Below are 13,522 nucleotides of genomic sequence, written 5' to 3'. Positions count from 1 at the left end.
GCTAAAAGAAGTGGAAAAGGAGTCCTGTGAAACCAAGCAAGAACGAGATCCACGCGAGAGTTGATGTAAATGTCACCCGTCCGATTTTGAACACACACTGTCTGTCCTTAGCGTATGCTGTGAACATCGTGAGATGGAGTCGGTCGCGAAACGGGTGACCCTCCGGCCACGCCTCGGACGTAGTTCTGTTAATGCGAGCGTGGATACCTGGGGTAAAGAAATTTAGGTATCAATTTTAGCGAGTAAAAAATCCATTTGAACCTCCCTCTATTATTAAAAAACTTCCACCTTATAGAAAATGTATGTTGGACTGCATATGGGTCGCTTTGTCATGTCTAAGTCACCCCGGTTAATGATCATATCAATATATAGATAGACTTTTACCCGCAGTTTACAATCGCGAGTAAATGTGACAGAAATGTGTATAGTGCTGTCATTCAAAATGGCCCGGAGGCTTATCCAGGTACACTTATCACCTGTAATTCTGAAAATACCTTGTTTATTCAAGGGAAATCTAAATCCGTATTCGAGAGATTGTCATTCGGCTTGAATTCTTCCTCTGATAAGAGAGAAGGAACACAGCGCCTGATTTAAAAAGCCACCGCTCTCAAGTTGGCCTTTATAAGTGCGTGTGATGTCAACCTATGCATCAACCGGTTTCCGACTACGCAACAAGCCCGCATGTAAGCATGTGTAAAAAACAAACACTAAAGTGCCTGGCTGCATAACTTCAGGTTTAGACGCGATGGCTAATATATGCATCTAGGCGCTTCTCAGTGTTTTTTACCCATGCTTACATGCGGGCTTGTCGCGTAGTCGCGAAGCCGGTTGAATACAACGTTTTGTCAATCGTCTGTATGTCTTGTGATAGCTCTAGACGAGTCGTCCCAAATAGGGGACTTGCGCTTAGAGATCACGTGACCTTTTTGGGTGGCAAATTCAAAACAAAATAAACAAACAAAAAAAATCAGAAATAACTGCGCCCGTCACACCAGAGAACGACCAAGAAATAAAATCTTTCAGCGAAACTAAAGCCTTTTTGACAAAAAGATTCTGTTTTTTTGCCGTAACTGCTGAATAAGTTGTTTATTGTTGCGGTTATTTTGCCGCTAAAAGCCTGAGCGCGCGCTAGTTTGCCGCCCAAACAGTCACGTGATCTCGTAGCGCAAGTCCTCCATTGAGATATCAATAGAGCCCTCCTATCGAGCTTTCACAATACATCTTTCGCCCCTGCCTTGTGAATGCGAGTCCGCACACGCCTCTCATTCAAAATCCTGTACTATTCTGTTTAATATTTGTACACTGTCTATACTTCATCCGTCATGTTAACACTTACCTCCACAAGAGTCTGTGATATAAGCAGCACAGCAACACGGCATAAAGAACAGCGTCATGTGAGTCACGGTGAAACACCCTATGTACACAAGACTAACAATGTGCGTGTGGAAGGCGATTTCTTCCGAAAGCTCTACGATGGCTAATAGACTTGTACTACCGTACATAAGCCAATGGAGCACAAACCACGGACAGAAAGCCAGTACTGTATCGGACACGATGCTACACAGCTCCTCGTGATACCTGATAGCCATGTCTAGACTCCGCCTATGCCTTGCATCAGCTCCCTGTTCTGAGGTTTGTGGCCCCGGTCCAGTTTGAGGCGATGCCTGTTGAGTTTGAGGCGATGCCTGTTGAGTTTGAGGCGATGCATGTTGAGTTTGAGGTGATGCCTGTTGAGTTTGAGGCGATGCATGTTGAGTTTGAGGTGATGCCTGTTGAGTTTGAGGCGATGCATGTTGAGTTTGAGGCGATGCATGTTGAGTTTGAGGCGATGCATGTTCAGCTTGAGGCGATGCATGTTGAGTTTGAGGCGATGCATGTTCAGCTTGAGGCGATGCATGTTCAGTTTGAGGCGATGCATGTTGAGTTTGAGGCGATGCATGTTGAGTTTGAGGCGATGCATGTTCAGCTTGAGGCGATGCCTGTTCAGCTTGAGGCGATGCCTGTTCAGTTTGAGGCGATGCCTGTTCAGTTTGAGGCGATGCATGTTGAGCTTGAGGCGATGCATGTTCAGCTTGAGGCGATGCATGTTCAGCTTGAGGCGATGCATGTTCAGCTTGAGGCGATGCCTGTTCAGTTTGAGGCGATGCCTGTTCAGTTTGAGGCGATGCATGTTCAGCTTGAGGCGATGCATGTTCAGCTTGAGGCGATGCATGAGGCGATGCCTGTTCAGTTTGAGGCGATGCATGAGGCGACGCCTGTTCAGTTTGAGGCGATGCCTGTTCAGCTTGAGGCGATGCCTGTTCAGCTTGAGGCGATGCATGTTGAGTTTGAGGCGATGCATGTTCAGCTTGAGGCGATGCATGTTCAGTTTGAGGCGATGCATGTTGAGTTTGAGGCGATGCATGTTGAGTTTGAGGCGATGCATGTTCAGCTTGAGGCGATGCATGTTGAGTTTGAGGCGATGCATGTTCAGCTTGAGGCGATGCCTGTTCAGCTTGAGGCGATGCATGAGGCGATGCCTGTTCAGTTTGAGGCGATGCATGTTGAGCTTGAGGCGATGCATGTTCAGCTTGAGGCGATGCATGTTCAGCTTGAGGCGATGCATGTTCAGCTTGAGGCGATGCATGTTCAGCTTGAGGCGATGCATGTTCAGCTTGAGGCGATGCCTGTTCAGCTTGAGGCGATGCCTGTTCAGTTTGAGGCGATGCCTGTTGAGTTTGAGGCGATGCATGTTCAGCTTGAGGCGATGCATGTTCAGCTTGAGGCGATGCATGAGGCGATGCCTGTTCAGTTTGAGGCGATGCATGAGGCGACGCCTGTTCAGTTTGAGGCGATGCCTGTTCAGCTTGAGGCGATGCATGTTCAGCTTGAGGCGATGCATGAGGCGATGCCTGTTCAGCTTGAGGCGATGCATGAGGCGACGCCTGTTCAGTTTGAGGCGATGCATGTTCAGTTTGAGGCGATGCCTGTTCAGTTTGAGGCGATGCATGTTCAGCAGCAGGTCCCCCAGTACAAGTAATCGACTCCTTGATTCTGCGAACGGTATCATCTGCTAGAGTGCCTGTAATATTGAACATCTGTATTTATATATCTACTCTATACTACATTCAGCAAAGCAATACAATGAGGGACTTGCGCTAAGAGGTCACGTGACTGGGTGGCAAACAAGCGCGAGCTCAACAAAAAGCAACTTAGCGCTTACGAATAAATGCAGAGAGTTTTACAGGGAAGTTTTTTTTTTTCATATTTAAAAATTTTATTTTTTCGTCGTTCTCTTGCGTGAAGGGCACAGTCATTTCTGTGTTTATTTTGGCTTGAATTTACCACCTAAAAGGTCACGCGATCTCAGCGCAATTCCCCTATTGTAGGTATTCAGGGGAACGTAAAGTAACTCAAGTAACATGCTCGATGATCCAGGCGCTTGAACGGCCACTACGAGTCTCCGAACTTTGGACTATCTACTTACCCATTGAACAGCAGCAGATTGCAAATAAATGGCATGCTACTATAGCCGCCCACTGGGAGAGAAACTGCGAAGCTACACCAGTCACTAACCAGTAGAAATAAGTGTTTTTCGGTTCAGAGTGTACGATGTAATAGAACAAACCGACCGAACCTGAAAAGAGCACAACGGTGAGTGCTACAGTTCCAGACATGACGTTCAAGTGTCTGTTTGACAAGTCGTGATCTAAGACGTCTGGGGGAACTAGTGCTTTGTAGTCATAAAGCTTGCGTCGTCTTTTCACGAGCAGCAGACAAATAAGCAGCAAGGTAAAGGAGAAGAATCCGCCCATGGAAGCCAGTGTGTACATTGTATTGGATGTCTTGCGAAAGGGTTTTTGCTTCTGATGATTGCCGTGCTTTTGGAGGTATCCACAGTCAAAACCAGGGCAGCCACAGACGACAAAAAGATCGTAGGCAAGCTGAAACAAGCTAATCAATGCCATGAGAAAGGATAGCATGACACCACAACCCGAGGGATCCCATATGCCAAGTGTCCGGGCCATCCCTTTAACGGTCCATTTGATGCATCTTCGATCTCTAGTAGAATTTGCTTCGTCTCTTCCATTTCTGAAATTAGCCAAACCGAGACGCCCTTGTAATAGCGGTTCGATTTCAGCTCTCTGTTGGCGTCCAAGAAAGCAGCCCATGATTATTATATCTTTTTATATCTAGCCACCAAAAATGTAAAGCAAACATCAAGCGTCCGCTATAGTTTCCGCTATGTCTCTGGGATCACATGATTTCCAAGAATTGCTGACTGAGGCAAGAACTTGTGTCGCGCAATCAAAAGCTTAAAATAACCCAGGGCAATGTTGTCCGGACTGTAGCAAAATTCCAAGAATTTTTAATATATAATATGGAAGCCCTGGACAAAATTATTAAAATGTACAAAATTATTAGGGTTTTATAAAATAATGCCCGCGGGGCGGAATTGACCTCCACATAATCGTGACACATTGCGTGACAGTCGTAGCGAATGTGAAGGAGACTGCTGTGTAGTGGATAAAATGTACTCTGTACTCTTCATTTCCTCAAAGAATATTCTAAGGAAAAGGCCCAAGGAAAGGGTGATGGTGCTTTATTTATTTATGTTTGTTTATTTATAATAAATCAGCATCAGAGAGGCCATGAAGATTTTTTTTTACTCTTGGGAGCACATTCTCTATTGCCGCGAAAAAAAAAAACACCAAGAAAATGGAGGAGTCTGAGTCGAAAGGAGAGCATGAATCATACAGCATTTCCTTTTTGGGGATTCCGTTAATCTCCCTATTGGTGCACATTATATCAATGAAACTAGGAATCCGTTAGTCAAAAAGCCAAATCTAACATAACAATTTTTACTCTCCCATTTGACCTCGTCCCTATCAATATCTACGCTTATGAATCCATAAGACGCACAGGCCACGTTTCTACGCTATTTTATTGATTAAAAACATTTACTGATAACGTTAAATACTGTAAACATTGCACAAAGTGTTAAGTTAATCTCGGGTGGTGATCTACTAAACACGTATTAATACTGGTAACATGAATGATAGAAATCTGATGAATATTGATATTTTCTTAAAAATTTTCTTGAAATTTTCGCGTAAAAATAAAAAGAGACATGTGGATATGCAATCTTGTGATAAGGATGTTAAAAAATTGTCATTGTTTGCTTATGGTAAATTTTCTCTCGAGAACGCGAGAAACGATATCACACTAGTAGTCCATCGTCCGTTTGATTTTGATACGTTGTGATGGGGCACGTTTTGCTGCGCTGGTTTTTACCATTGAGTTCCACACACAAAAAATCCCACTCGGTTTTGGCCAATCAGAGAGCGCACAAGAAGTCATTTTGAGGGTTCCAGTTCTTTTAAGTAAACTTCTTGTGTTAATTTGGCTGCGATTTACTAACTGCTTGGTACGTGCACAGTGCATCGTGTGCAAGTGCAAATGTATTGTATCGCTCTTGGCTGAGTTTTGCTAACGAATTCAAGTCATGTATAGCATTGTGACGCTCTTGGCTTGAGGAGTGTATCCACTGTATTGTATCCACTGTATTGTATCCACTGTATTGTATCCACTGTATTGTATCCACTGTATTGTATCCACTGTATTGTATCCACTGTATTGTATCCACTGTATTGTATCCACTGTATTGTATCCACTGTATTGTATTCACTGTATTTCTGTGCTGCATCTGTGCTTGGCACCTACCACCCAGTGTACACAGGCTGGCTGTCTTCCACGAGAAGTCTTTGTTCTTCACCTCTTCTCCTAAAAGCAAATTTGGGCAAACACAGATATAAATACGTCGTGACCGAAGCCTCTAAATAAAAAAAATAACATAAAATATATAATACTATAATATATTACTATATATATTTGTCATTTATTGTGGTCCTTGAATTTTATCAGTCAATATTTTGGACCAACCTAATCTAACCTAACTATTTCTGGACTTTTATACTGTTTTGAATTACTTTTTATTCAATACATTTATGATCCCCAAGGCCTGGTATAGTTTTGTTTGTTAAATAATGATCAGACCTAGGCACTAATGTGTGTGCCCCCCCCCCCCGAACAGAAGGGGGTGTGGCTTCCCCCCTCCCCCAGTTTTCTTGATGTCTCTTTATCATCCCCCACCCCCAGGATTTTGGGTCTGTACCTTCTCCACTTTTTGTATGCAAAGTACATTCCAGCGAGAAATAGCCCTGGCGAAAAAAATAAAAAGTAACATCATTTTAAATGGGAAATAGGTAAGGTAGTATTTTGCACTAACGACAAATTTGTAAAAGCCATGTTTATACCTATAACAACTGCTGCAATGAGGCCCACTAGCTCTGCAGATGGCTCACAGGCCTAAGGACAAACAGGTAACAAAAAATTATGCAATGGTAACATAAAGAGGCATCATAGAACTAGAATAAGACTAGAATTTTATCAGCCAGTCTAAAAATCGCAGCAAACACAAGCTCAAAAACAAAAGGTGAGATTGTGATTTAGATACAACTAAACAAAAAAAATTATTTTAATATTTACCTGGGAGATAAACAGTAAATGGAAAGATGGTATTCACCCAGGTTCGTACACAGGGGGATGCACAGGGTGGGTGTGCAGGGTGCGTGGCGAAAAAGTGGGTCAGGAACTTCCAAATACTATGTTTTTTTAATATGATACCTATGACCGTGCACCCCCCCTCCTCTGCCAATCCTGGGTACACGCGTTTTACCATGCCATATGACACTAGACTTACAGACGAGGGTCTGTACTCTGTACATCAGATGCTACAGTAGCCTGGCCTTGGGATTCGCCATACCAATGACACTAGACTTATAGACAAGGGTCTGTACATGAGGCACTTGACTTACTCGAGACTTGGGATTCCTGGTGTAGAGGGGGTTGCACATGGAGCCTGGGTTCTGAGATCCTGCAGGGCAGTACTGATCTGGCTGGCAGGGATCTGGTCTACGGTCTGGCCACTATCACCACATAGAACAGCATGTGTTGAGTGAAGTATACACTCAAATAATGGCAACTGAATGGAAAACTTACCGGACAAAAATAACCTTCAGGGCACTCTATACATGAAGTTTCACCACTAAGTGGCTGGTACCACCCACTTTTACAGCTTTGACACATATCTACACTTTCCTGATCTTTGAAGGTCCCTACAAAATAAGATTTTTAAGCTTTCAATATTGTACAATAATCATATTTTATGAAGATATACAATTTCTTTTATACTTTATACAATAATATAGATTATAAAAATGGCACACCCTAAATGTTGGCTCTTCGCCTGACGAGAGATTACCTACTCTTTAAGAGAGAGATTCCTACTCTTTTGAATAACACACAGGTTACTTAAAATCCCCTCAATTTTGTATCCCACCGAAAGACTTGAAACACACAGACTTACAACAACAAATTCAAACCCAGTCCTAAACCCTGAAAAGTCCCCGTCAGAGCGTATTAAAACTTGGGTTGCAGCGGTGAGTAAACCAACCTGTATAAAACTCTTTAATTTTCCTTATGGCATTGTCTTTTTCCATTGTTTTTTCCAATGGTAACCCCATTATATGCTTTTTCCGCAAGCACTTCCCTCCTGCACTTAGGGACTATATCAGCATAGCCAGGTGGGGGCCCAAAAGGCCGTATCAAGGCATTTTCTTCTGTATTTTAGATAATGTCTCATACATTTGTATTTTTTCTTCAAGAAGGTGGGGGGCTGAGCCACCCCCTAGCAACGCCCCCCTTGCCCCCTTGACCTTTTGAGGACATTAAATTGGGGACAATAGCAGTGCATGCATAAGATTGATGTGCATGCTAAGAAAAAGTTGGTTGCCCATGCCAAAAGATTACAGATCTGCTGTTATTATCTCTGCCATTGTGAGTTTTTAGGCCCCTATTGACAATGCAAAGCAGCAAGATTCACCTGGTGGGCAGAATGTACAGTTTGCAGATCCAAAACTAGACTGCTTACGGGCAGGACAAGGTGCACATGACTCACAAGCTGTGTGGCTGAGAAAAACAGAACCATTCATTAGATGTCCTGAATTCAAACATCATAAGGAATCCAAACTTACTTGCAGAAGCTACCAGCAGGACATGGGAAACAAACATCTCGAGTTTGGCTGAAGGTCAAGAAATATATATTGTCAAATAAATATATTGACCATTCCTTGAGCTAAACAATACTTTCATTATTGTGGATGTAACTGTATGGATATAACAATCATATGGCAGATGTTATATAACTGTATTCTGAATAAAAAAAATCAGTTTTCCTTCTCCAGTATCTTGATGAAATTCTTAGCTATTTTTGGGAGTAGCACACCCCTGGCTAGCCACCATACAAGCTGAACGAATTCACAAAATTCTTTCACATCACTTTAGTGTAATTCTTCTAGATGTTTTCATAACCCTGATTTCAAATAAAGTGAAATAGAATGTGCATATTTATTTCTTAGATAGTATTCTGAAATCTTTCTTGGAAGGGCAAAGACTTGATTATTAAAACCCAAAACAAGCTACTCACAGTATTTCCAGAGGCTGGAATGTCCCTTGTTTGCAGACACGACATGTTGTTTGGCCCATTTGATCCTGGTAATGACCAGCAGGGCAGGTCCTGCAGATCTCTTGTCCAGTTTTATTTTGATATTCACCATGCTCACATAATTCACATATTGGTTGACCTTCCTGCGACTGAAAATGCCCCACAGCGCAAGGTACACAACTAGTTTGACCAGTTTTGTTTTGGTGGTACCCTTTACTACATGGTAAACATAATGCTTTTCCCTGGCTTCCCTGGTAGTTACCAGCTGGACAAGGAAGGCAATACCCTTGTCCATTCTTGTTCTGGTGCTGTCCAGCAGCACATGGTAAACATTTTGCTTGGCCAGACTTATTTTGGTATTGCCCAGCTGTGCATTCAAGGCAAGTAGATTGTCCAGGTTTATTTTGGTATTGCCCAGCTGTGCATTCAAGGCAAGTAGATTGTCCAGGTTTATTTTGGTATTGCCCAGCTGTGCATTCAAGGCAAGTAGATTGTCCAGGTTTATTTTGGTATTGCCCAGCTGTGCATTCAAGGCACGTAGATTGTCCAGGTTTATTTTGGTATTGCCCAGCTGTGCATTCAAGGCAAGTAGATTGTCCAGGTTTATTTTGGTATTGCCCAGCTGTGCATTCAAGGCACGTAGATTGTCCAGGTTTATTTTGGTATTGCCCTGCTGTGCATTCAAGGCACGTAGATTGCCCAGATTTATTTTGATATTGTCCATCAGTACACGGCGGGCAACTGATTTGTCCAGAATTTGGCTGGAAATGACCAGGCTCACATGCAGAGCAGTTTGGCTGGCCGAACTGTTCCTGGAAATATCCAGGAGCACATTTGGTACATGAGCCCTGTGCAGTGTTATTTTGAAACTGTCCGGGTGGGCATCTGACACATGACTTGACACTGGTACAGTAACCCTCCTTGCACACTATACATAATGGCGAACCTGGAAACAGTCACCATACAATAAGCATGCTTGGCTACTTAACATTTTGTGCCTAAATATTCTTTCATCAATAACCTCAGTTTCTTGTACCTCTTCAAACAATTTTAACATTTTCTTGACAATCCAGATAAGATTTGCATTCGCGCAAAATATAACATTAAATACCTTAGATTTTATAGTATTTACTCTTATTTTTACTTATTTGCTTTCAACATTCACTATTACCTGCACGTCTTATTACATTTATGGTTGTCATAATATTTTGTCATTGAAAAATCATTAAACCTTCAGTAATACAAAGTATAAAACCTGGGTATTGCTTACTATTATTACTGTAGCTGCCTACAGGGCATGGTTGGCATGTAGTATTGTTGACGGCACTGCCATTGGCATGGATACCATTCACCTGAATACCCACAAGAAGATTGGCTGGAGATAAAACAAAAAACAATAATTGTTGACTCATTGTTACATCATTTAAATCTTGTTCCAACAAGGTCCAACACTTAACACATCATCTGCAAAACAACTTTGCTTTCAGGGGATAAGTTACAGAGCAAAAGCGCACTTACATGGCCATCAATACAAAGTTTTGAGTTAGGCAATTAGCATGCTAGAAACACACTCAATTGTCATGAGCTTTTATAATTAGCAAGATTCCACCATGCTCTGATATGTACTTAGGTAATTTTTATGTAGATTCTGATTTGCTAATAGCTAGTTTATTTTGTGAATTAGGCAATGAGGGTTTTAAAATCAGCTGGCAGATAAGTGATTCTATGCGCACAATGCATCTTGAGCCTAGGGTCGAAGATACGATTGTGAGAAGTGGCCGCTTTGTGGCAAAACTGAGGATGGCTGCTTCTCACTTCATTTCCTCAAGCGAGAGAATAAGGGTTCTAAGAACACCTAAAGAGCTACAAGAAGAGCAAAAGAGATCTTCAAGGGATATTTACAAGCTAATCAGCTCGATGGGCAAACAAATGCTTATCTTTCCCTATATGCAAATTGGGAAAAAGTGTTTTACTGAATCAATGTATAATATTGTATAATATCATGATTGAATTTATTTGTGATATCTCGAATAAACAATGTCTTTCAAAGTGGAAACAGTCTTGACTTCCACCTTGTGTAATATAAACCCCCGCACCCCAAGGGCCGGGGAATAGCGGGACATATGCAGGGGATTCGATGTGATTTGGCGAATGATGTGTCACGGCTACCAGGTCCATTTGTAGTCTTTTGTCATGCTATGGAAATCTAGCCGGGACATATAGCGGGGCATTTGACCCGGCCGCCATCTTGGAAAATAGCCCTGATGTGTCTTTGGGACACCCCATGTAATCAGCGGAATGCGGTCGTTGAATAGCGATTGCAATGTTTATGTTGTTTGAAGAGTAGTTTCAGACAATCTGAGTGTTTTGGAGGCGTGTTTGTGCCATGATTTTATCGATGCTTTTGTTCAAGCACAGCCCCGCAGGATAAGGAGAAATTGCTGTTATTTGTAGGAAATATTGATCAAAATATAAGGCAATATATGATTCACTCTGTATTGCTGTACATTGTGTGTTGGTTTTCTTGGGATTTGGAAGTTTTCTAGTCCGTTTTAAATAGCTTTAAATATAAGAAAATTCATTTCTGGAATGGAAACTTGCAAAACAAATATCAAATGAAATTTCCTTTCCTATGCAATACTTGGGCTCCTGCTCAAATTCAAAACGACCCCTGGGGAATCTAGCGGGGCAAGGGCACAGACAAGCATCCTTGGGGGCGGGGTTTTTTGGTAACTCTTGACTTAACTCCTTGTCAAATGCCCCGGGTTTATATTGACTAGTGCATTACCTGATTTCAATTGTCTTGACTTGATTGGACCAGATATCAATAAAACCTCATCTAATAATAGTTTATAAATATAGCTTGAAAGAGAATTTAGAAATGGTAAAACCGTTCGATTTAAAAGAATTACAGACGCTATCACTCGTGTAATTTTAGTAAAACCAATGTTCTTAGTAGTCATACAACCCCGCATTCGAGTGTATCATGTGACTGTCACCACAATAACAACCAAAGAAAACAGGAAAAGAACTACATAAACTATACGATGCCCTAAAGAAACTGATTAGAATCTCATCGTCATATTATCTACAAGATTAAAAAAAGCAAATTAAGCAAGAAAAACGCACGGAAAACAGCGGGAAATAAAATGCAAAAGCCGGTGACGTAAATAGAGAAGTCTGTCGAATGCCATGTCGCGCAACATTATAAGTCTTGGGAAATCATTCGAAATAGGGAAGTCAATTGATTCACAGCATCCGCAGTTTAAATTATTACAATTACATTCAGGCCTGTAATATATGGTTGCGATTAAACTGTTTCAGAATCCTTTGCTTTTCGAGAGAAAGCGAAAGAAAGGAGATGCTAGACGAGGTAGAAACTCACCGACGAAACAGGCCAAAACGACCATATAATTCACCAAAGATACACGTTCTCCCATTTCAAAGGTTTTGTAGGCTCTGGTCAGGTTCATCTAAGGTAGTCTCTTGCATTTTCTACGAGGAAAACGGTAAACTTCTATAGTGAAAGCAGTGTAGAATTAAAGTACATTCCTGTGACAACTACGAACCAAGGTCACTCTTCTCGATATAGTCTGGGCCGAGTCCACACTTACAAGGGTAGGGAGGGAATTCCTGTAGAACATTAAACCAATATCTTACTTGCAATGCAAGCAAATATATAGAATTAGTTCCTTACTAAGGCATGTATGAACCGATCAGCTAAGTCATTTAGGATTAAAAACTATATTTCACCAAAAATATGTGTATGTTTTTATTCATGTATAATACGGAATTACTCGTCATACCCTCTCAAAGTAATTCCTTGCGCCAGCCCATTGACAAAGATGGCGACCACCAGTATACTCTGCGATCTATGTATGTAATCATTGTTGTTGAGTTTCTAAAGTATGCAGTGGTTTAGGGCAATTGCTGGCTTTTTAAGACCGTCAAGACGGCTCGTAGGGACAGATTTAGACGGGAATAAATACTACGAAATCGTTCGTTCAGGCAGCCATGCCGGGGATATGTCACAGAGAACCAAACGCGAGGTCGTAACGAAACTAAAACATGATCAGTACACACCAGGGACTAACCCAATAGAATGGGAATCATGGATTCGAGGCAAGAGAGAGGAGCCGCCAACACACGAAGAAATAATAGCGAGAATCAACAAACAGATTACACTGAAGGATAGAATTCAGCAAGTTGAAAAAAAAGAAGACGAGAGAAGAGCTAAAGAACATGCCGAAGGCCTGGTCCATGTAGGTAATAATGCAACATCTGCCAAACCAGTTGGTCATGCTTCAGCTCCAGTTTATAAGGACCTTAATATGAAACCTCAGGCAAGCACCACATCTAAAGGTTTCCAGCCTGGAGCTTGGACACCGGGTACATCTGCTACCATGGAAGGTGACCAGAAAGGCCAGGAAGCAGAGACATATGAACCAGATGCTTGGGTACCTCCAGGCACCAAGAAATAACCTACCAGCCAGGAGCTTGGACACCGGGTACATCTGGTACCATGACAGATGACCAGGAAGGCCTGGAAGAAGAGACATTATGAGCCAAATGCATGGGCACCTCCAGGCACCAAGAAAAAACAGGCACCAATAAATATAACTTATAATAAATAGGTCACCGAGATATAAACCTAAAGCTAAAACACTTTTAACATGTGCCATCCAAATACATACAAATAAACCGGGTATCTTAATTTGCAGGTGCATATCTAAGGGTAGGCAATCTTTTCTTATTAAAAAAATGCCTTATTGTAATTTTTTTTTTACAATATCTTTACGCTACGCTTTGTTGATAGGCATATCATACTGGGACCTCATGTTTCAGTTAAGCCCTAACATTTGGTTATTCTCACAATAAAAAAATACTGTTTTTTTGGCAGCCAAGCACTCCTTAACTTCAACCTAGATACTACACCAGAAGTCCCTCGTCTTAAACAAGTTAAAAGCACTCCGTAAC

At 41.8% G+C, this 13,522-nt stretch overlaps 3 protein-coding genes across 3 annotated transcripts; 1 reads left to right on the top strand and 2 right to left on the bottom strand.

The window, feature by feature from the left end:
- Positions 1–3,448: 3,448 nt before the first annotated feature.
- LOC116604349 lies at positions 3,449–4,326 on the bottom strand. Its single transcript, XM_032366581.2, has one exon. It carries the CDS (start codon positions 4,149–4,151, stop codon positions 3,459–3,461), a length of 693 nt encoding a protein of 230 aa, XP_032222472.2. The 5' UTR covers positions 4,152–4,326; the 3' UTR covers positions 3,449–3,458.
- Positions 4,327–4,906: 580 nt separating this feature from the next.
- LOC5521405 (major surface-labeled trophozoite antigen 417) lies at positions 4,907–12,479 on the bottom strand. Its single transcript, XM_048729403.1, has 11 exons — positions 12,352–12,479; positions 11,931–12,040; positions 9,816–9,920; positions 8,528–9,491; positions 8,076–8,123; positions 7,925–8,010; positions 7,042–7,157; positions 6,858–6,968; positions 6,297–6,348; positions 6,155–6,200; positions 4,907–5,763 (listed from the first exon to the last, which is right to left on the bottom strand). The coding sequence occupies exons 2-11, from the start codon at positions 12,016–12,018 to the stop codon at positions 5,700–5,702; spliced, it is 1,680 nt and encodes a 559-aa protein (XP_048585360.1). The 5' UTR covers positions 12,019–12,040; positions 12,352–12,479; the 3' UTR covers positions 4,907–5,699.
- LOC5521516 (NADH dehydrogenase [ubiquinone] 1 alpha subcomplex assembly factor 2) lies at positions 12,454–13,444 on the top strand. Its single transcript, XM_001641258.3, has one exon. It carries the CDS (start codon positions 12,454–12,456, stop codon positions 13,024–13,026), a length of 573 nt encoding a protein of 190 aa, XP_001641308.2. The 3' UTR covers positions 13,027–13,444.
- Positions 13,445–13,522: the final 78 nt, after the last annotated feature.

This window comes from Nematostella vectensis, chromosome 6 (assembly GCF_932526225.1).
Source record: "Nematostella vectensis chromosome 6, jaNemVect1.1, whole genome shotgun sequence".
In the NCBI taxonomy this organism is placed as follows: Eukaryota; Metazoa; Cnidaria; class Anthozoa; order Actiniaria; family Edwardsiidae; genus Nematostella; species Nematostella vectensis.
This window is presented reverse-complemented; position numbering and strand designations above follow the sequence as displayed.

Excerpts from the sequence above, each read along its gene's own strand:
- LOC5521516 (XM_001641258.3), top strand. The coding sequence starts at position 12,454 with ATGCAGTGGTTTAGGGCAATTGCTGGCTTTTTAAGACCGTCAAGACGG.
- LOC116604349 (XM_032366581.2), bottom strand. The coding sequence starts at position 4,151 with ATGGGCTGCTTTCTTGGACGCCAACAGAGAGCTGAAATCGAACCGCTA.
- LOC5521405 (XM_048729403.1), bottom strand. The coding sequence starts at position 12,018 with ATGAACCTGACCAGAGCCTACAAAACCTTTGAAATGGGAGAACGTGTA. Across the intron at positions 9,492-9,815 it reads AGGCAGCTACAGTAATAATA|GTTCGCCATTATGTATAGTG; the intron begins GTAAGCAATACC and ends GACTGTTTCCAG. Across the intron at positions 6,969-7,041 it reads CTGAAGGTTATTTTTGTCCG|TGGCCAGACCGTAGACCAGA; the intron begins GTAAGTTTTCCA and ends ATGTGGTGATAG.